The sequence below is a fragment of the Pituophis catenifer genome, unplaced genomic scaffold, assembly GCF_029215685.1.
Source record: "Pituophis catenifer annectens isolate HBS135680 unplaced genomic scaffold, rPitCat1.0.hap2 SCAF_13, whole genome shotgun sequence".
In the NCBI taxonomy this organism is placed as follows: Eukaryota; Metazoa; Chordata; class Lepidosauria; order Squamata; family Colubridae; genus Pituophis; species Pituophis catenifer.
In genome coordinates this window covers 23314699-23337896 of record NW_027256893.1, presented here as the reverse complement: position 1 = coordinate 23337896, position 23198 = coordinate 23314699, and the positions used below count along the sequence as shown (strand labels likewise).

The following is a 23198-nucleotide window of genomic DNA, read 5'->3' as shown; positions in this document are numbered from 1 at the left end:
TTATTATTATTATTATTATTATTATTATTATTATTTTAACAAATATTAAATGAATGTTCATAACTTTTCCAACAATGTTGGCTGGGGAATTCTGGGAGCTGAAGTTCACATGAGTTAAAGCGGCCACATTTGAGAGGCACTGCTGTACAAAAGAGACCTTCCAAAAAGCATCCAGTCTAAGCTGACCTAACCTTTTGGAAAAAGTTCAAGGACTCTGCTTTCCTTTGGTCTTTGCAGAGGAATTTCTTCTGTTTGCACGAGCAATGTGTATTTACAGAGGAGAACACAGCTAACATTCGGCAGAACAACTAAAGGTCATAATTACCCCATGGAAAGGCTGTGTCGTCGGGAGTTTTACACAATGATGAAACCAACCGTGCTCTTTTTTTTTTTTTTTTCAACCCTCCTAAAACAAATTATCTGGGGTTGATTGGTTTCCTCAATTCAAAGAGCGAAAACCTGACACCGCTTCCCTCCAAGTTGAAAAGAACATTCTTGTGTCACAGTCCGTAGATCCGTGTGTGAAAATTGCACGGTTGAGGAATTCTTGTCCAGAGGTGGAATAAAATAGCTGCTTTATGGAAGGTTATCTAGATTTTTTTTTAAATGGGTTTTTTTTTTTTTTACATTCAAAGTATCTGGAATTTGAAATTTGCAAATGGATCCTGGAGATTTTTTTCCATGTGCAAAGTGCGTTGTCCATTTTGGGCCTGATTTGCCACCTGATCCTATTGCATAACATTTCACGTTGCCCGTTCCCCAATCTAATTTTGTATCATTTTAACCTTAGGAAAAAGTTCACTTAGATCTGCTGGAAGGTTGAGTGCAAATTTGCAAATCGCTTTGATCATTCGTGCCATGATAGAATTGGGAAGGGGCTTTTTGGATAAGAAAGAGATGCTGAGACCCTAAAAACTCTACAGAGAAGAGCAACAAAGATGATAAGCGATCTGGAGGCTAAATCATACAATGAATGGTTGAGAGAGCTAAGTATCAGAGGTGGGTTTCAGCATGTTCTGACCAGTTCTGGAGTACCGGTAGCAGAAATTTTGAGTAGTTCAGAGAACTGGTAAATACCACCTCTGATTGGCCCTGCCCCTATCTATTCTCTTCCTCCCGCGTCCCAGCTGATCGGGAGGAAATGGGAATTTTGCCCCCCACTCCTGGCACTCGATGGCCTGGTAGGCCCGTTTTTCTTTCTCACCTGGCTCCAGATCCTCTCTATGCATCTGGGGAGGGTGAAAACAGCCTTCCCCACCCCCTCGGAGGCCCTCCAGAGGCCTGAAATGGCCCATTTCCCAACTCTCCGTTGGACAGGAAGTGACGTTTTTTGTTGTCCCCAGTCTCCAGAGCCTCTCTAGGTGAGAAAGAAAAATGGGCTTTCCCCACCCCCACCAGGCCCTCCGGAGGCAGGAAACAGCCTGTTTCCCTACTTCTGGTGGGCCCAGAAGGCCCAAAAATCAGCTGGCCGGTGCACGCATGCACACCAGAGCTGAGCTGGCGTGCCCACTAATATGGCTACGAGTGCCACCGGTTCACCATCACGGGTATAGAGTTACTAGAAAAAACCACTCTTGTCCATCCTGGTTTTAATGATAAGGGTTGAAGACCATCTAACCCCTTTCCCCGGCAGTAGGTTTATATGAGGCACATTGAAAAGAAATTCAAGCTAGCCTGGCACCAAGAGATCAAAAATGTTTGTCCCTCAGTTATGATTATCCTTTGCCCATCTAATGTCGTTTTTATTTTCCCTTTGACATCACACTTGGCCGGTTGGAAAAGTCCTCTTTGAATTAACCAAGATGCTTCTGCGTTTGCTTCACATAACCCACGACATTGCTGGAACTGCGCCCTGCAAAAGAACGGCGGAAAAACAAGCAGTTAAAATAGTAAACCTAAATTAATTTTGAGATTTTTTTTTTAGGAAATGGCAAGGCGAACTAACTCCTTTCCACGAAAACAATCTCACTTCCTGTCGCATTTTTGTTTGGCTCCTGGTTTCCAGATCTTTTCCTATATTCTGCACAGCCCGGCCTCTTCAACCCAAAGATCTCTTTCTTGTTTATTATGGTAAAACGAAGGATGAACCTCAACTTATGACTACAATTGGGACCAGGGTTTCTGGCGTAAGTTGTTGCAATCGTAAGTGGAGTCCGACGTGATCTTACGACCATTTTTAAGACAGTCGTTAAGTGAATCCATAGTTGTTAAGCGAACCCCACAGTTGTAAGCATGAATCCATCCTTCCGAATATGTGGGGTTTTCTGCCAGAAATTGCTGGAAAAAGGTGCCAATTTGTGATCATGTGACTGGCAGACACTGCAGCTGGTCGAAAATGCGAGCTGGTTGCCCAGTCCCCAACTTGTGACTGTCTGACCATGGGGATGGGGTGATGGTCATAATTGCGAGGACCAATTGTAAGAAGGACTTTTTTTCAGCACTGTTGTAACTTTGGATGTCAAACGTTCAAGAAGTGGTTATAAATTGAGGATGACCTAAGTAAACAACCTTTCTAGATCCGTGTTCTTCAGATTGCTGCTTCTCCGAAATACGATTTAATCATGAACTGCTTTTTATGAATGCTCCAACACTGGAAGTTTTAAAGACGAGATTGGACAACCATTTGTCTGAAATGGCATAAGGCCATGATGGCAAACCTATGGCACGCGTGCCCGAAGTGGCATGTGAAGCCATGTTACCCAGCATGTGCGGCCTTGCCTGTTTGTCTTCCGGGTTTCTGGCATGCATGCCCACGCAATGATCAGCTGTCCTTCATGTGTGCAGCAGTGCCAAAAACCGGTGAGTGCATGCCCGCCAACCAGCTGATTGTCAGATCCGCATGAGTGCCAGAACCCGGAAGTTTGGCTTTTCTGGAGCGTGATCCCTTTGCGCGCATGGCAGTGCCAGAAACTGGCCTGCGCATGTGTGCTGGCCAGTTGATTGTTGGGCGTGCTAGAACCCAGAAATTCAGCTTTTCTGGAGCGCAGCCCCGTCGAGGGTGTGCATGTATGAGCAATGCTTCCGCGCGACCTTTCGGCATTTAATGCCGAAAAGGCTTGCCATCACTGGTATAGGGTTTCCTGCCTAAGCAGCGGGTTTGACTAGAAGACCTCCAAGGTCCCTTCCAACTCTGTTATTTTGTTATTTTAGTGCTGAAACTTACCAAAATAGTCCTTGTAGTATTTGGGTCTTAGATTCCATCCATCTGGAGAAGGAAAAAAAAAAAGAAAAATCAAAGCTTAAGCATCTTCACAAATGCCCATGTTGCACAGATAACAAGCGTGGTGAGCCTTCTTTTCTCTTCAAATCTCTTCAAAAAGGAAATGACAAAGTTGAGTTGGGAACCAACACCCGAGCTGTGCTTTAGGTTCTGAGAGCAGGTTTCACGGAGGCAGAGAAACCAAGAAGGATGGAGAACTACAGCAGGAAACAGCAACGCCTTATTTTAGTTTTTCTACCAATTCCCAATACACCTGGATATATCTAAATCAGAGCTGTCAAAACTCAAGGCTTGGGCCAGCACAGGCACCCCTGACATGACTGACGTCAAGCTGGCCACACCCACCCCAGCCCCCCAAGGTCACAACCCTGATGCCGCCCTCAATAAAATTGAGTTTGAGTTTTCATCTGTGGGATGTCCTGAATGCGAAATAACATCATAACTATCTAGTACAATGGACTTGCAGGGCCAGTGCGACGGGTAACATGTTCACACTGGTGCAATAGGACTGGGGGTTGTTAATATGATTTATTGGGTTAGGGATTTTCTATCTTCACTGTGAGTTGTTTTGTGTTGGGTGTGTGCACTGAGGGAGCTCAACCAATCTCATTGCACATATGTTGTGTACTGACAATAAAGGTTTGAATTTGAATTTGAATTGAATTTGGACACCCCTGATCTAAATTTTGGAATGCAAAGACAGGGCAAAACTGAACTTCCTCGACTTTTTCTACATCTTGATTCCAGTTCTTCTCCTCCTCTCACCACCTCTTCTAGGACAACTTCTAACTAGCACGCCTGTCTTCTGCAAGAAGTCCTTATGAATGTGACTTTCACATATTATCCCGCAGGGCCATGACTTATGAACTCAGATGCTTTGCATTCCTACCAGTAACTCACCCGAGTTCCCACGTAGCTTGATGCACTGTCCCTGGTTGGGGATGCCCTCGGCGGCATTCCCAGGGTGAATGATGTGGCATTCAAATCCCGTTGGACAATGAAGTGGGTCATCTCCATCCTTGGTGGTACTGCATGTTTCAGCTATGGAAGCAAACATCTCAAGATCAACGAAGGCCCCACATGGCACTTTTGGTGCTATCACTGCTGTAGTTCTGCTACTGTACCTTGTAGGACTTCTTCTGGTCCGTCCAGGAGCCAGCCATTTCCACCCAACCAGCGAGGTTTAGGCTGAATCAGCCAGTCTAAAACTTGTTTTTTTTTTTAAAAAAAAAAGAGACAGAATATTTCTTATTATGAAGAAGAAGCATCCATAAAGGAGAATATGTGTAGCTCAGGGTTGAAATGAGAGGTCCTCATGGTGTTCTCTAAACTTGGTTGTTTTCTTGTCGACGTTTCATGACCCCAAATAGGTAACATCATCTACGTCAGGGGTGTCAAACTCGAGTTCATTGAGGGCTGCATCAGGGATGTGTTTGACCTTGGGGGGCAGGGAGTGGTGGGGTGGGGTGGCCAGCTTGACATCACTTGTGTCGGGGGTGGGGCGCCTGTGATGGCCTGTGTGCTCTGCCAGCAAAAACGGATTCCCGAGCTCCGTTTTCAGCCGTGACGGCCTCCTGCAGTCCTCTGCCACTCAAAACGAAGCTCGTGTGGGGAGGGGTGTGTGTGGCTCCCCCAAGCTCCGTTTTCATTGGCAGAGAGCTGCAGGAGGCTGTTGCAACGAAGAACAGAGTCCGGGAGGACCACATGTGGCCTTCCTGAACTTCGTTTTCTCTGGCAGAGGCACCACAGGCCGGTCCTTCGCTGTTTCCTGGGCAGCCCCATGGGCCAAATCTAAGCACCCCACAGGCCGGATCCAGCCCCCTTGCCTTGAGTTTGGAACCCCTGATCTACATCAACGAGACTAGCACTGACGACGTTACCTAATTCGGATAAGGAAACGTCTGCAAGAAAACAACCGAGTTCAGCTAGCACCAAGGAAGAAGACACATTTAACGAGATGAACAGAAGAGGCTATGCCAGTGGGTCGCACCACTGGCCATAACCACGATTTGATGATCCATGCCATAGGAACCAGTGGTGAAGTCTAAACTTTGTTACTACCGGTTCTGTGGGCGTGGCTTGGTGGTGGTGGTGTGGTAATGTGACTGGGTGGGCGTAGTCAATTTATTTTTTTTAACTTTTAAAAGCATTTTTTCTACAACCTCTTCGGCGAAGAGGTTGTAAAAAAATGCTTTCAAAAGGCTCTGACGATTCCAGCTGAGTTGCCTGATCGGCAGAGGCTTTTTTTTCTTTTAAATGCCTCTGACGATCAGCTGGCAACTCAGCTGGGATTGTCAGAGGCATTTAAAAGAAAAAAAGGTTTTTTTTTCCTTTTAAAAGCCTTTGACGATCCCAGCTGAGCCGCGCAATCATCAGAGGCTTTTTTTTTTACTTTTAAAAGCATTTTTTTGGCCGAAGCGGTTGTAGAAAAATGCTTTTAAAAGTAAAAAAAAAAGCCTCTGATGATTGTGCGGCTCAGCTGGGCATGGTAGGGCGGGGGGGCAAGGATTTTTGCTACCGGTTCTCTGAATCACCCGCCTCCATCGCTACTGGATCGGGCGATCCGGTCTGAACCGGGAGCATTTCACCCCTGATACGAACGCTTCCTGTCCCTGTGCATCTTTCATCCTTTTTGTAGACTCCCATAATAGCATCTTGGGAATCAACCAGGTCTACCACTTTAAACAGATGCTGCTTCCGTGTACCTTGCACCCATCCTTGTGAAGGACTCGAAGGACAATTTAAAAGCTACCCCACATTCGAGACATTTGTTTTGGGATACAGCAAGCGTTGCAGGGATGGGCCTACTCCGATCGCACCTCCAGCATGAGTTATTATGGGGCTGGTCTACCTGGGGGTGGGGGCACCGATTCTAAGCAGGCGTAGATGCATCCATTATAGCAACAGCGTTTGTGTTTCTCGCATTCAGAGTCCGATCGACAGCTGGGTGCCTCACACGCTCGTTCTGGTAACGTTTGTGATGGGGGCGGACACCGGTCATTCTTCTGGTAGTGTGCGCTATGGGGATGAAGGGAGTCCTCATAATCCTGGAAGAAAATAGATTTTTTTTACTTGACCCCCCCCCCCTTCAGCATTTTTCAAACACCTTCTCCCATCCTTTTCTATCAAACGTGCTAACACACCTATTCACCTTTGTAACTTGACGGATTGTTCAAGGCAATGGTGAAATCCAAATTTTTTTTATTACCGGTTCTGTGGGCGTGGCTTGGTGAGCGTGGCAGGGGAAGGATACTGCAAAATCTCCATTCCCTCCCCACTTCTGAGGGAAGGATACTGAATAATCCCCATTCCCACCCCACTCCTGGGGGAAGGATATTGCAAAATCTCCATTCCTTCTCCACTCCTGGGGAAAGATACTGCAAAATCCCCATTCCCTCCCCACTCCTGGGGGAAGGATATTGCAAAATCTCCATTCCCTCCCCACTCCTGGGGAAGGATACTGAAAAATCCCCATTCCCTCCCCACTCCTGGGGGAAGGATATTGCAAAATCCCCATTCCCTCCCCACTCCTGGGGGAAGGATATTGCAAAATCTCCATTCCCACCCCACTCTGGGGCCAGCCAGAGGTGGTATTTGCTGGTTCTCCAAACTACTCAAAATTTCCACTACCTGGTTCTCTAGAACCTGTCAGAACCTGCTGGATTTCACCCCTGTTTCGAGGTTTTCACGCGAACCGAGGAATAGAAAGCTTGCAAGGCATAATGTTTTTCTTCTGAAAGATTTTTGAGAATTGTATATAATATACCTAGATGTTCCACAAGGTGGCATTAGCTAGCAAGGACAATTCTGCAGAGTCCTCCGCTTGAGAATGGCTCCATATGGAAACTATCTTCTCATCCCTAGTTTTGAGCAGTGAAAAACACCAGAATGCAATGCCGATTAAATTTCATATGTTTGCCAAAGGAGATGACAGAAGTTTATTGATTTTTTTATCCGTATTTGCATTTGGGAACAAATAAACAGATGGTGCGTGATCTGCAAACTCCCAACCAACACAGGCAGGGCAAGTTATTATATCTAAACATAGAGCAAACTCCACACTTACTAGCACTGATGATGTTGCCTAGTTGGGCAACGAAATGTCTTCAAGGAAATCACCAAGCTCAGAGAGCACCAAGCACTCACAAAAAGACCATGAGGATTTATCTGGTGCAAATCTCTTTGAAACAAAGACGTGGTCACCAAGCCCAGAAAGCTCCAAGGATCCCACAGTTCTCCTCTCCCTCCTCTCCCCTGCAAACCCCATTCCCTTGTAGCACTGATAATGTTACCTAGCTGGGTAATGAAACGCCTGCAAGAAAACCACCAAGCTGCATTGTTCCCAGATGCAAATACTGCTAGCACTCCCTTCTGTCACTGATGATGTTACCAAGCTGGGTCATGGGATGTCAGCAAGAAAACCTGCCAGCTCAGAGAGCACCAAAAACCTCTCAGTTCAACCCTGAGCTACAGATATACAAGTTAAATCCTTCCAATCGGAAGGATGATTGTCTCTTGTCCTCCACCCCCCACCCCCCAAAATGGCTCCGACATCTCCAAGGTCAAGGCACTAAATTTGACTTCACAGCTTCTCCTACTTTGGCCCACATTCTCTTCTAATTAATCAGAGGCATTCTGAGTGTTTCTGCTAGCTCGGGGGATACGCAGATGACCTGCCACCAGGAATAAAAATCCTTTCAAAAGGATTATTACTAATCTTTTCAGATGAGAAAGATTATATCCTACACAGCCTGGACACAAACCAAATTTAGAAGAACAGAATTCCCATTAAATTGGGCCATTCCCACCAAGTGATGTGAGCAGATGTTTTTAGCCAGCAGATATAGGTAACATCCAAATAACACCGCATTTTCACTCTTGCTGTGGTTTGACAAAGTTCCCTTCAGGTGAGTTTGCCAGATGTCCTTCTTTGTCTGTTCCGACTTTGTTCCAGCTGTCTCAGACCTCTGAGATGTAATCCTTTCAATTTAGGTACTGTACTATTCTCATAGTAGTGGAGAAGTGACTTTCTATTAGTATATATGGGGAAAAAAACTATCTGTCATCTTGAGGGACCAAGGAAGCATCTCGCTTGCCCCTTGCAACTCACAATGATATGATAGGAAGGAAAAGGATGTCAGCAGTCTCTAAGTCTCTGACTTAGTCCCTGTGTGGACAGCACTGGCTCTTTGGATTTGAAATGGAGATGAGCACCGCCCCCTAGAGTCGGGAACGACTAGCACAGATGTGCGAAGGGAACCTTTACCTCACCTATAACTTGATTAATCTATGAGAGTTAATCCTAAAGTCTGCCACTGGGAGTCTCCCTTTGCATATTTGTTAATATTGGAGAAACTAAGGAGAGGAGTAACCAAGTCTAATGCACCATCAAAAGGTACCCATATACTCACTCATTCCATAGAATTTCTTTTATTTATACATACAGATCTAAAACAAATTAGCAAAATCCTCTCAAGCTATCCAGGAGCCTGGATAGCTCAGCAGACTAATGCATTGTAATTTAACTCCAGCTGTCTGCAATTAGCAAGTTTGAATCTCGCCAGGCTCAAGGTTGACTCAGCCTTCCATCCTTTCTAAGGTAGGTAAATTGAGGACCCAGTTTGTGGGGGCAATAAGCTGACTTTGTATAAATATACAAAAGGATGAAGGCTATTGCTTAACGCATTGTAAGCCGCCCTGAGTCTCCGAGAAGGGCGGCATATAAATCAAATTTTTTAAAAAAATGTCCTTGAGTTCAGTGGAGAACACCATTCCTCCTCTTTCCACCACCCCCTCTCTTTTTAAAAAAGTTTTCATTCCTGAAAATTCTCAGGGCTTCTTGTTACAAAGAGAGGAAACGGTCTTTCAAAGAAACAGCGATAAAAAAAACACCTTGGCCTTTTAACCTCAAACAATTCTCCAGGCCCTTTGGGACTTCCACCTGCCCCAGAGTTGGTTTCCTCCCTTGGGAAAGCCAACTCCACCCAACAGTCCACAGCTCTGGGTTGGTGCCACAGCTTCCTTTATGGTTCCTCGGAACCAGGTTGGAAGGTCTTTGAGACTGGGTCTTGGGAAGATGTGGGAAGGACACCACGGAGCCTGTTTTAAAAAGGAGCCAAGTTGTATCCGAACACACCATGGGAGAATCTTATCCTGGAACCCACCAAGAAGATTTGATTTATTTATTTGACCCAAGATTTGATTTATTTGGCTGAGGCCAAAGAAATCGCTGGGGAAATTCCAGGCCAAAATCCTGCATGTGTTCAGGACAGTGTTTGGAAAACTATGTAAATTTTGGCACAATTTTATCAGCAGACATGGATGTGGGCTATGACAGAATGGAATGGGGTGGGGTGGAGTGGAGTGGAGTGGAGTGGAATGGAATGGAATGGAATGGAATGGAATGGAATGGAATGGAATGGAGTGGAGTGGAGTAGAATAGAGTGAAAGAATTGAATGGAGTGGAGGCAAGTGGAGTGGAATGGAATGGAATGGAATGGAATGGAATGGAATGGAGTGGAGTGGAGTGGAAGAATGGAATGGAATGGAGTCGAGTGGAGTGGAGTCGAGTGGAAAAATGGAATGGAATGGAGTGGAGTGGAGTGGAAGAATGGAATGGAATGGAGTGGAGTGGAGTGGAGTGGAGTAGAATAGAGTGGAAGAATTGAATAGAGTGGAAGTGAGTGGAGTGGAGTGGAATGGAATAGAATGGAGTGGAGTGGAAAAATGGAATGGAGTGGAGTGGAGTAGAATAGAGTGGAAGAATTGAATGGAATGGAGTGGAGGTGAGTGGAGTGAAATGGAATGGAATGGAGTGGAGTGGAGTGGAGTGGAAAAATGGAATGGAATGGAGTGGAGTGGAGTGGAAAAATGGAATGGAATGGAGTGGAGTGGAGTGGAGTGGAGTGGAAAGGAACAGAACAGAACAGAACAGAACAGAATAATAACAGAGTTGGAAGGGACCTTGGAGGTCTTCTAGTCCAACCCCCTATAGGGGACCCTATACCATTCCAGACAAATGGTTATCCAACATCTTCTTAAAAACTTCCAGTGTTGGAGTTTTTGAGTTCTGGAGGCAAGTTGTTCCACTGGTTAATTCTTCTAACTGTCAAAAAATTTCTCCTTAGTTCTAGGTTGCTTCTCTTCTTGGTTGAGGAGAAAGGTTCACATGGTGGAAAGATTTTTTTTTTTTTAATGATCATGAATCTCTTGACAATCATGTTTGCCAGGTAAAATACCAAGATTTCATGTTGCCAGATGTGGGATTGGCCTTCTGACCACGTGCATGGGAGAGTCTCAATCATCCAGGTTGTCCCAAAGGTGCTTTTCAAAAGACAACTTGTCTTTTTGTGTGTGTCTTTTTCCTTGAAAACCTGGAGAAGCAAAATGTTTTTAAGGAAAAAAAACCTGCAAGAAAGTCCAGTTGTCTTTTGAAAATCACCTTTGCATTATAAGCATTTCATACCAGTAAACAAGATTTGTAAGGCAGCCATCCAGTAAATTAATAAAATATCTGATCTTAAATGTGTTGTCTCATTTTGCCTGAAAGCTCTTATTTCCTAAAAAAGTATTCCAGAGTTAATTCTTTTTTAATTCTGCTTTTCCCTCCCCTATTATTTATTTTTGAAGAGATGCCAGTGTTTGAAAACAATTAATTAATGAATTTCACTGGTTTCCTATATCCCACTAACCAAAGGGTTATTGTTAAAAACTGACCCATATTAAGAAGCTATATGTGTTTGAAAAGTGGCAGCCACAAACCATATGTTTGTGAGTTAGCATTTTAGGCATCACAAAACTTTTGGATGCATAGATTATTGGCTACCTCTTTGCCAATATTAAGAAACTGTTTTCTTAAGAAGAATTCAGTTCTATTCTGCAGTTTCAGAATCAGAATGAACACATAATTAAGAATAAGTTTCTCTCTGATTCTCTTAGGACTTATATTTGAAGAAATACGTAGTGTTCCTACATATTTTAACTTCTGCAAACATTAAAACAGTCCAGAAAGCATATATAACTAAGATTTCAGTTATTGGAGCTATCAACCCCCCCCCCATAAATTAAAAGCACAATAAACACGCTGTAACCTGGTGTAAATTCAACTATAACTCACCATGGGCAAGTAAGGAAAAGAAATCACAATTTATCACCCTAAATTCCACAATTATTACTTTTTTTTCAATTCAATAGATAATTAACAGAGCAAAGTTAATTAAAAAGAGAAAAGTAAAGTTTCGCAGCAGAGAAGTTACCTCCCTGCTCCTAAATTAGGTGTAAGTACATAAGTGGGTAGAGTAACCGTATCAAACTTGTCCCTTTGTGGAAACAGAAGAAGAGAAATAAAAGTAAAAATAAAAAACATCTTTAAGGGAGTCTTTGCTTGATTAGACCACATCCCTTTTGGCAAAGAATATTTCTCCAGATGTGTGCCAAGCAACACAACTCAACCCAAGCCAGAAGCACTTATGTTCTGTTAAACTCTCTGGGGGATTTAGGACAGAGAAAATGTACAACGAGCAAAGACCTGATGGGGATGGAAATTCCGATGAAACTATGACAAAAATCTGAAGACAGATGTTGACAGAACTTAGCCAAACGTGGAAGCTTCTAATCACTCGATTTCTCTGGAGAGAAAGCTGAAAGACTTACTTGTGAGTTTTCTTTCCTTCAAAGACCATCAAACCACCGTGAAGCCTAACTACAAAAACCTACATCCCGTACATGTTGTTACATCTTCAGCAGAAGGTCAGACTAAGTGACCTCGGAGGATTCCTGCAACGCGTCGCAGTTCTACCCTTCCCCTTTTCTTGACTGCAGCTTTTACTTACGTCGTAATTCTCCGCCAGCTTCAATGGGGAAGCCTTCAGTTGTCTTCTCCAGCGCCTCTTTGCATAGTTCCAGGACGGGTAGAGCAGAAACACGAGGCATAAAGTCGTTGTGAAGAACCTGGTGCAAAAATGCAGCTTGCTCCCCATTCTACGTCCTCCTCCAGGTGCCTTTGTGGGCCCTATCCAAAAAAAAAAAAAAAGAAAAGAAAAAGAAAAAAAAAAGAAAATTGCAAACCCCTGTGGAGGATGGAATTTGCTTCAGCTTTCTTTGCAGGAGAAAAGAGAAAGGCAGGAATGGAAGTTAGCTAATCCGCCGAAGTCAAATTCTCTTCTCTCCCAGACGGTTTGTCCTTAAAAGGGTTCAAGACCGGGTCCAGAAAGGATGCTGTGGCGTTGCCAATAAGTTCCTTGCTCCAAGTTGGATCCGTTGCTCCTGATCTTGCGATTGCTCCCAAGCGGAGGTCTCCCCACCTCTCCCCGGCCACCCAGCTTTCCAAGGAAAGATAGATGAAAAGATTATTTTTAGACCTTTGTCTCAACATCTGGCTCTCCTAAAGCGGACCCACAGAGAACGAGAGAGAGAGACAGCGAGAGAGAGAGAGAGAGAGAGAGAGAGAGAGAGAGAGGTGGTGGGTGGTGGAGGGAGGTCATTCAAATTAGGAGGGGAAGAAAGGATCGGATGTCAGCCGCTGGGAGCGAAGAAAAGGAGAAAGCTGGGAAAATAATAAGAAGGATGTGATAAAAACGGTCTCCAAGGAATAGGAAGGACATGTTGGAGCAAACAGCTTTTCCAGGAAAGTCCATCACAGCTGTTAAGGGCCTTTTCTTCTTTCTAATTTTCTTTTCTTTTCTTTTCTTTTCTTTTCTTTTCTTTTCTTTTCTTTTCTTTTCTTTTCTTTTCTTCTTTCTTTCTTTCTTTCTTTCTTTCTTTCTTTCTTTCTTTCTTTCTTTCTTTCTTTCTTTCTTTCTTCCTGTCTGCCTGCCTGCCTGCCTTCCTTTCTCTCTCTCTCTCTCTTTTTTTTCCTTCCTTCTTTCCTCTCCCTCCCTCTTTCTTTCTTTCTTTCTTTCTTTCTTTCTTTCTTTCTTTCTTTCTTTCTTTCTTTCTACCTGGTGGCCAACCAAGGTGTACAACCCTTTTATTTTTACTTTTATTTTATTTCATGTTGCGGGGAAGCCAAAGACGTTTAAGAATCTCAGAGTCCTGCAAGGAATCCAGAAGATGGTTTTAGCATCTTGTTGGGCCAGAAAACACCAGAGAATCTGCAATGGTTGGAATAACCATTTCAAAAAAAAAACCAGAGATAACCATGAAACAGGGATAGATTCAAACCTAGCTAAAACCAAAGAACGCTGTGTTGATTTCTGTATTCTGTATTTGCACTTCTGATGCGTTTCTAACGATGCATCCTAGGAGTCAAGGAAACCCCAAATCTTAAACAGACAAGGAACGAGTCTCTCTTATAAGATAATCCTCATTTAGCAACCGTTTGCATTTATGATGTTGATGGGGAAAAAAACCCACTTTGCAACCGATCCTCGGATTTACAACTTTGGCAGATCTGTAAAGCAAAGGAAAAATGAACTAAGATCCTAAGCAGAGTCATGTTTTCACTTAACAACATCTTAGATTAACAATCGAATGGTTGGTTCTAGTTATGGTAACTCAATGTGGACTCCCTATATCATGAAGCAATCTATTCTTGTATTCTTTCATTATTTTTGTGGATGTTGTTTTCCTTTGGTGGGTTTGCAATCGTTCGTTTGCCTCCCAGCTGGCCTCTATGGAAGCCAGTTTAACAAACAAAACTTGATAACCATGTGGCCTTTATCTCTATCAAACAATGATCGTTCACATTATTTGAAACTTAAAGGAAAACTGAAGGCCTCATTTGAGGGTTTTTTTTTCTCGCACAACTGTGCACTGCGTGAAACGAACTACGTGTGCCTTATTAAGGAAGGCACCCCACAGGAAGGATAAATTGGCACGGAGACGTAGAAATACACCAAGGATTCTTACATTTGAAAAAAAGAAAATGCAGGTAATCCTTGACTATGATTGGGACCAGAATTTTTGTTGCTAGGCAAGGCAATTCTTAAGTGAGTTGCGCCAGTTTTATGACCATTTTTGCCATGGTTGTTAAGCGAATCACTGTGGTTATTCACACTGCTCACTGCCAGGAGTTCGATCCTAACAGGCTCAAGGTTGACTCAGCCTTCCATCCTTCCAAGGTGGGTAAAATGAGGACCCAGATTATTGGAGGGAAGAGGCTGACTCTGTAAAACCGCTTAGAGAGGGTTGTAAAAGCATTGTGAAGCGGTATATAAGTGCTATTGCTATTTTCCTTCCTTCCTTCCTTCCTTCCTTCCTTCCTTCCTTCCTTCCTTCCTTCCTTCCTTCCTCCCTCCCTCCCTCCCTCCCTCCCTCCTTCCTTCCTTCCTTCCATGATGCACAGTGGTTAGAATGCAATATTGCAGGCAAACTCTGCCCATTGCCAGGTGTTCAATCCTGACTGTCTCAAGGTTGACTCAATCTTCCATCCTTGACATGTTACCCTGATGTCTGGATTTCAGTCGGTTGTGACAGTTGGAGCACCAGCAGCCTCCAAATATGGACGCCCAGCAAATTGCACAGAGATATCCAGTAACATAATCTTTATTCTGGGCGCCTTGTGTGGAAAGCAGCAGCAGCACCGCAGGAAGACCTCTGCTGTCAGGACTTCGCAACATCACATTAATCAGTCACCCGTAACCAAAGACAAAGCATTTTGGTCACCGACGCCTGTTGGGGATTTGTTCAAAGACCGCCCAGGGTCCTTGTCTAATGAAATGGGGAAAGTGTTCTCTGAAAGGGAGGAACTGCCGGGGGGGGGGGGGGGGGGGGGGGCGAAGTTGCCGCTACCAGTTCGCCCAAACTGGTACGAACCGGCTGAATGCCACCTCTGAAGGTGTAGTACCACTGTACTACATATTATCTCCAACAGTATGGATAGGCAAGATAATATTAGTTCCTAGGAAGCACAAATGAAAACTTGCTGGAGTTGTGTTTTATGCAGCGTTGGGATTTCATGCAATTGTTGGTAAATTCGTCCATCGGCTTGCATTGTTATTTACAGTGGCTTGGCAGGGACCTTAAATCCAGTCCTGCAACACATTTCGTGAAGTCTAAGGAGACAGAGAGTCTGTACAAAACGCATTCCTGTTGTGTTTCCTACAGTTGAGCCAAGGACCACATGGTATGGTGCACTCACAGCTGCACACTGGAAGAATAGAAGAAGTGTGGCCTGCATACCTTTTTTTTTTTTTTTAAAGAAGAGACTAACAGTGTAGTTCTTTCTTTTTTTTTCTTTTTTCTTTTTTCGTTTTTGCATTTGGGGAGATTTGGGGCCAAAGGACTGCTCTGAATTAAAGCCACCATCAAGTCCCTTCCTTACAATTAAGAAAAAGTCCATTAGCACCCTGGCCCCGTCGATTTTCACCCAATCCGTGAGCAGAAAGTTAAGTAGCAGAAGGGTGATCTCTTCTCAAGGGTGTGTGGATTTTCATTTATGAAAAGAATTTTCCAGTTGGCACCAGAAACAAAATGTTAAGTCCCCACAGTCTTCATCCATCCAAGTGTTGGGAGCCTTCCGACCAGTTTCTGGCTCTTTTGTCTACTTAAACCCAACCCAAAAGTCTTTTGTCATTCAAGGTTATGAACTGCCAAGGCAGCTTGGCCTCAAAGCTGCAGAACAGAGTTCAGCTGTTCTCATCACCAGAGACGATGGAGATGTCCATTTGGTGTTGCCCCTCCTTGGGGTGCTCTCACGGTGACCTCAGCTTTTGTGTAGGGAAGCGTCAATCAACTGGCAATGCCATTCAGAGCACTGCCTTGAGAAAGCTGTGGATAATAAGGAGGTCACCGCAAAATGAACTGTGTCATGGCTTGTTTTCTGATCCATCATAAAGACTTCCAGCTACATCATGTCCCTTTGGGGAGTGGAGAAGAACCAGCCTTCTCTATTGGTCCTTGACTGAAATGATTGATTTACTGGGTCAGTTCATAGTCCATCTTTTTCTTCCAGAGCTCAAGAAGGTTAGTATAAGAATCTTTCTGCATTTTATCCCAAAGACAGACAACCTCTGAGGTTGGGTGTGCTGAAGAAGAGGGAGTCAAGCTATTCTCCAAAGCACCTGAAGGCAGGACAAGAAGCAATGGGTGGAAACTCATCAAAGAGGGAAGCAATCTAGAACTAAGGAGAAATTTTCTGACAGTGAGAACAATTAACCAGTGGAACAACTTGCCCCCAGAAGTTGTAAATGCTCCAACACTGAAGTTTTAAAGAAGAGATTAGGATAACCATTTGTCTGAAGTGATATAGGGTTTCCTGCCTAGGCAGGGGGTTGGACTAGAAGACCTCCAAGGTCCCTTCCAACTCTGTTCTTTTCTTCTCTTCTCTTCTCTTCTCTTCTCTTCTCTTCTCTTCTCTTCTCTTCTCTTCTCTTCTCTTCTCTTCTCTTCTCTTTTCTTCTCAGAGTGATGGACCCAAAGTCCCACTTGGGGGTTTCCATGACTGAGGATTCCAAGGCTTAAAACAGGGTGTCCCCACTCCTCCACCCCACTCTTTAACCAGTGAGGCCATATCTTTGATATCAGCCAAGGATATCAGCCGCCAGCTAGTTCAGAAACATTCTGATAGGGATGCAAACAACGAATGGTTTCACAGATGGCCAAAGCATTTTTGGACCGAATCTTAGCAAGGATGAGTAAATAAGAAGAGTGTATAGTCAACCTGAGGAGTCCTGGGTTCAAATTCCTTCTTGATTATTGAGATTAAAACCATGTTTTCTAAGTGTAAAGTCTTTGTCTGGGGGCGAGTGTGTTTCTGAAACAGCCATTGGCTTGTTATTGTGAGAATAAAACGAGGGGGACTCTCCTGGATTGCTGCGTTGAGGTCCTCATGGGAATATTGAGATGAAACAGTAACAAGCAAACCCGGTTTGCCATAAACTGTGTTTTACAAACCTTGGTGATTTACACAAGTTCAGTTGAAGCAAATCTCGTGTTTTCATTAGCATCTGAAGGGAGGATTTAATCCAGGGCGTAAGGAAAACATTCTAAACTCATTTGGACTGCAGAGCTCTGTTAGAAATTAAACACGTTGCTTTTTCTCAAATATTTATGCAATGCAGACTTTCTGGGCGATGACAGCTTTAAAAGTGGATTGTTACTGAGCTCCCTCTGCTGGAAGAAATATCTCCAAGGTGAAGATGCAAAATTGAAAGATGCTATCCAGTTCACAAATTATCTTGTGTACTAACGGAAGAGAATATTTGTAGCGTGGGGTTGAACTATAGGGTCCTTGGTGCTCTCTGAGTTTGGCTTGTTTTCTTGCAGAAGTTTCATGACCCAACTAGGTAACACCATCAAGGCTAGAAGGGAGTGGGGTTTGCTCTCTGTTTATATACAAATGGCTTGCCCTGGCTGAATTGGTGAGGGTGTGGTTTGCTCCTTGGTAGTTCCTTGATTCAAGAAACATTCCAACTAGTAAAGAATTAAGGAACTACTAAGGAGAAAGTCAGGTGGCTCAGTGGGTAAGACGCAGAGCTTGTCAATCAGAAAGGTTGGCAGTTCAGCGGTTCAAATCCCTAGTGACGCATAACAGGGTGAGCTCCCGTGACTTGTCCCAGCTTCTGCCAACCTAGCAGTTCGAAAGCACTTAAAAAATGCAAGTAGAAAACTAGGGATAACTTTTGGTGGGAAGGGAACAGCGTTCTGTGCGCCTTTGGTGTTGAGTCATGCCGCCCACATGACCATGGAGACATCTTCGGACAGCGCTCGCTCTTCGGCTTTGAAACGGAGATGAGCACCTCCCCCTAGAGTTGGGAACGACTAGCACGTATGTGCGAGGGGAACCTTTACCTTTAAGGAGAAAGTCACACCTTCACAAACACAGATAGAGCAAGCTACTAAAGATAAGCAGGAGCAAACCACAGAGTCACACTGATAATGTGACCTAGTCAGGTAATAAAACATCAGAGGTGAACCTGTTATAGACCCAGTGACCTAGAAGTGGCCTCAGGAGGTTGTGAGTTCGATCCTAGGTAGGGGCAGATGCAGTGGTGGGATTCAGCCAGTTCGCACCACTTCGGGAGAACCAGTTGTTAACTTTCTGAGCAGTTTGGCAAACTGGTTGTTGGAAGAAATCATTAGGGCAGGTTGTTAAATTATTTGAATCCTACCACTGGGCAGATGTAGAGTCTCCTGCTTGGGCAGGGGGTTGGACTAGATGACCTGCAAGGTCCCTTCCAACTCTGTTAATCTGTTAAAATCTGTTTAAAGATAATTGATAAATTCCTGGAGCTATTTAATGCTAGACAGACTCAGAATCACAGGTACTGTTCTGACCTTTTTTTTTTTGGACACTGCAAAAGACCTTGCCATTATGTTTTGATTCAAATCTCAGATTTTCTCTCTGTAGCTGTGGCTGCCCAGGGAAAAGGGAAGGCAATTCACTATGTCAAGGAACGTGTTTGTAATAGGATCTGTGAGGCTGGCTTGATACCATTCTCCAAGATTGAATCTGAGTTTTATTTTAGCTAAGGAGACCAAAAAAGCTGAAAATTGTCCACAGAAGAAGTGGATATTTTCATGAGGGCTTCCGGCTCCCTTAACTCTCTTAATGAATTGTTTTTGGTAGAAGGGGAGTCCTAATTTAAAACCAGAAAAACACCAGGCCTCTAGTCTTAAATAAAGATTCTTCTTCCGCTAATGTCCAGCTGCATCTGGATTTGGGCCCCTTCTATAAACAAAGTAGAAAGCTTGGCTTGCTTTGATTTCCAACAAATTAGCTGTTTTCTTCCCTTGCGGCTTAAATTTAAGAGTTCTAATTTTCTCTCCACCACCATTCCCAATTCTTTATTATTGACATGGTCTGCACCTTTGTTTTTTGTTTTTTTCCAGATTTGAAATTGACTTTGTCTTTGCCAGGGATTTGAGTTTGAGTGTCTCCTCTTCTGCTAGTTATTAAGACCAGCTGCCTGCAATTACTGCAGGTTTGAATCTCACCAAGGCTCAAGGTTGACTCAGCCTTCCATCCTTTCTAAGGTAGGTAGATTGAGGACCCAGTTGTGGGGGCAATAAGCTGACTTTGTATAAATATACAAAAGGATGAAGGCTATTGCTGAGCACATTGTAAACCGCCCTGAGTCTCCGGAGAAGGGCGGCATATAAATCAAAATTTTAAAAAAAAAGTTAATTGGATGAGTTTATTAGGTAGGTAGACCAAGTGGTGTGGTGGCCTAGAGGTGGAGCTCTCGCCTCACAATCAGGAGGCTGTGAGTTCGATCAAAACTCCACACTGGCGACAGGAAGGGTATCTGGCCAGTAACCACTCAGCTCCATTCAGCTGCCCTGACTCTACCCCGCAAGGGATTAATGGGGTCATTAAAAGGAAATGATGATTAGGCAAGTAGATCAGGAGTTTCCAAACTTGACAACTTTAAGCCTTGTGGAGCCAGGGGAGAGATTAAGTGTTTTTCTATCGAGGCACCTGGTCTGCCCCAGCATGTGGGAGGGAGCGTACTGCTTCTCTTTCGCCTTTCAGCTCCAATCCAGGAGCCCTCAAGCAGTCACATTCACGACAAACCATTTTATACCAAATTTATATTTGCTGATAAAGAAATAAAGGGAGACTAGTATAGATCTATTTCAAGCTATTTAACTCTCATCAGCTAGCCATACCCTTACTCGGATTCGAACTTGGGCTGCCTGCATATTAGGCAGTTGTATTAACCTCTGAGCCACAAGTAATACAACTGCCTAATATGCAGGCAGCCCAAGTTCGAATCCCAATATATCCTGTATTATAGGCAGAGACAATAAAGTAACTAGTTTGAACACAAGAAAGAAAGAAAGAAAGAAAGAAAGAAAGAAAGAAAGAAAGAAAGAAAGAAAGAAAGAAAGAAAGAAAGAAAGAAGAAGGAAGGAAGGAAGGAAGGAAGGAAGGAAGGAAGGAAGGAAAGGAAAGGAAAGGAAAGGAAAGAAAGGAAAGGAAAGGAAAGGAAAGGAAAGGAAAGGAAAGGAAAGGAAAGGAAAGGAAAGGAAAGGAAAGGAAAGGAAATGATTAGATGAACACCAACAGAGGACAAAACTCACCTGCAAACCTCTTTCTAGCTGTCTACAAAGGCCATCTGATTTACGCAGCCGGTTTCTGATTTGCCTGGAATTCAAAGGTCTTCCCATATGGCACGGAAGGCTACAAATCAACCACAGCCATCCCAGAATGGTGCCCTTTGATGAGAAACAAAGCAGGAAGAAAATTAGTTTCGGCATCCACCGAGTGGGGATAATTATCAAGAACAAATGTGTGTCAGGTTTATTGAGTTTCACATCTGGAAGAAGACGCCCGAGGAGATCAGGCATCGCCGAAGGAGTTTCGACGTCCCCCTAGAGTAGGACCAAGTCTAAAAATCCACAGCTTGCAACCCCGTGGTAGATACGGAATTGATTACTACGGCCACTCCGCTGGGCTGTTTTGGCATTCACGTAGATGGATTACAGCGTCAGGGACAAAACTGTTTAATCTTTATTACTGTTTAATGTGGGCTTTCTTAATTACAGGGATTCTGCCAGGGCTGGTGCAAAGGTGATTGTTTACCAGGGAGGAAGCTGGGAACAGGGTCTTTGGAAGCTTGGCAATGAAGGTTGGGCCCTGCTGGTTCACGCAGAAGGTAATTTGGATTAACGGTATTTTAAAACTGTCATTTCATCCAGCTTGGATAATATTTAAGATTTTTATGAATGCCGGGGAGAAATGCTCAAAGGATGTAGGTTCCCACGCAAAGTCCTTTCCACTGTTGTTTTGACAGGCAACTTTTCGCTTAATCGTGGGCTTGCTAGGGAAGTGTTCTTCTCATGCAAAACAGATGTTCCTTATTTCTACTAGATCCTTAGAGCGTCCGAAATTTTATTTTGAGTTTCACCTGAAATTTGCTTGGCAGTTGGACATCACAGAACTTTCCAGGCTCCATTATGGCCATAAACACGAGGACGACACACATATATGTGTGTCTGGCTGGGGGATTCTGGGAGTTGAAGTCCACCCATCTTCAAGCTTCCAAGGTTGAGAAACACTGCCCTAAAACCACAGCAGCAGGCCAGCTATTTTTCTGATTCATTGCATTCTCATTTTTGTTCCACCTTATTGCTGTCTCTCTGATTCCCAATCAGCATTTCCCCGATACCTACCATCAAATCAAAATTTGCAATTCTTCTCGTTTCTCAGAGCGACAGACGGCAGTGGAAAAAAAAAAAATCTAAAAACGGAAAACCGAGGCAGAAAAACATTTTTTTGACCTTTCAAAAGCCGACAATCTCAATAACAGGCGGCTTTTAAAATACACAAAACCTTTTGCAGGAAGGCGTTTGTGGAGTTTTTTTTTTTTTTTTTGGTAAACGCTGAGAACAAAAAAAAAAAAAAGAAGAAGAAGATATCTCCTTCACCAGATACTGTTTGAATGTTGTTTTTTTTCCTTGATCAATTTTGATCGGCAAATAATGCACGAAGCAGGAAACGCAGATTGTTATAACCGAAGCAGATGGCGGCATATGCTTAATTGGGAAGGCGGGAGAAGGGCTGCATTTTAGATATTGTTCTCCGGCACGTGTGAGAAATTTGACTTGGAGCTTTGATTCGTGGGCAAATTGGGTAGTTACGGGTGCGTCCCGCTACTCCCACATAACACCACTATTGCGCGAGCTGCACTGGTTGCCGGTGGTTCTCCGATCCACTTCCAGGTGCTGGTACTTACCTATAAAGCCCTTCATGGCATAGGCCCGGGGTATCTGTAGGATCCCCTCCTACCGGCCTCCCACCGCCCAGTTCGCTCACATAGGACCACCCTCCTCCGGGTCACCTCGGCTAGACAGTGTCGGCTGGCAGTCCCCAGGATGAGGGCGTTCTCTGTGGTCGCACCGACCCTCTGGAATGGGTTGCCCACCGAGCTCAGGACGGCCCCCGACCTCCGAACCTTCCGCGCCGACCTAAAGACATGGCTTTTTCATCAACTTCCCTGATCTGTTGTGGATTTTAACTTGGGGATTGGGGATTTTAAATTGGTTTTAATATTATTAACTCTTATTGTTTTATTGTTGTGAGCCACCCCGAGTCCTACGGGAGAAGGGCAGCATATAAATCTGACAAAATAAATAAATAATAAATAAATAAATCTCTAGATCAAATCAATGTTTCGATCTGGAATCCGCAATGTGGATCGAACAGGCAAATGATGATTAGAAGAAGGCCCCGAATGGGCTCCATTTTCCAAAGGGGTCTGTTTGAACAATCTGAAGTATTGAATTGCCTCCATTTTTCAGATTGGAATTGGTAACTCGGAGTGGATCAAATCAGCAAAATGAACGGACGATTCAGATTTATCCAGGTATTTATTTGTTAGAGTTCTCTCTCTCTCTCTCTCTCTCTCCTTTTGTAAAAGGCAGCTGTTTTTGTGGGGTCCTTGGTGCTCTCTGAGCTTGGTTGTTTTCTTGCAAGACATTTCATGAGCCAACCAGGGAACGTCTTTAGGTCTTCATCAGCTGCAGTGTTGATGTTCCCTATTTTGGATATGAAAAGTTTGCAAGAATGCAACCAAGCTCAGACAGCATCAAGGATTCCATGGTTGTTGTTGTTGTTGTGGTGGTGGTCCTCCTCCTCCTCCTCCTCCTCCTCCTCCTCCTCCTCCTCCTCCTCCTCCTCCTCCTCCTCCTCCTCCTCTCCACATACCTTGCTCCCTTCTAGCACTGATGATATTACCTAGTTGGGTAGTGAATCTCTGCAAGAAAACCACCAAGCTCAGAGACCATCAAGGACCCTACATTCCTCCTCCTCCTCCTCTTCCTCCTCCTCCTCCTCCTCCTTCTCCTCCTCTTCCTCCTTCTCCCCTCCTCCCTAGAAAACCCATTTCCTTCTAGCACTGATGATGTTACCTAGTTAGGTCATGAAATGTCTGCAAGAAAGCAACCAAGCTTGAAAAGTACCAAGGACCCCATAGTCATCCTCCTCCTCCTCCTCCTCCTCCCCCCCCCCCTCCTCCTCCTCCTCCTCCTCCTCCTCCTCCTCCTCCTCCTCCTCCTCCTCTACCAACCCATTTAAAGTTTCAATGGCACTGAA

At 44.2% G+C, this 23198-nt stretch overlaps 1 protein-coding gene across 1 annotated transcript; it reads right to left on the bottom strand.

Moving 5' to 3' along the window:
- Window positions 1–1675: 1675 nt before the first annotated feature.
- On the bottom strand, window positions 1676–12199 carry WFDC1 (WAP four-disulfide core domain 1). Its single transcript, XM_070953041.1, has 6 exons — window positions 12052–12199; window positions 6072–6267; window positions 4345–4428; window positions 4121–4261; window positions 3164–3205; window positions 1676–1852 (listed from the first exon to the last, which is right to left on the bottom strand). The coding sequence occupies exons 1-6, from the start codon at window positions 12196–12198 to the stop codon at window positions 1794–1796; spliced, it is 669 nt and encodes a 222-aa protein (XP_070809142.1). The 5' UTR covers window position 12199; the 3' UTR covers window positions 1676–1793.
- Window positions 12200–23198: the final 10999 nt, after the last annotated feature.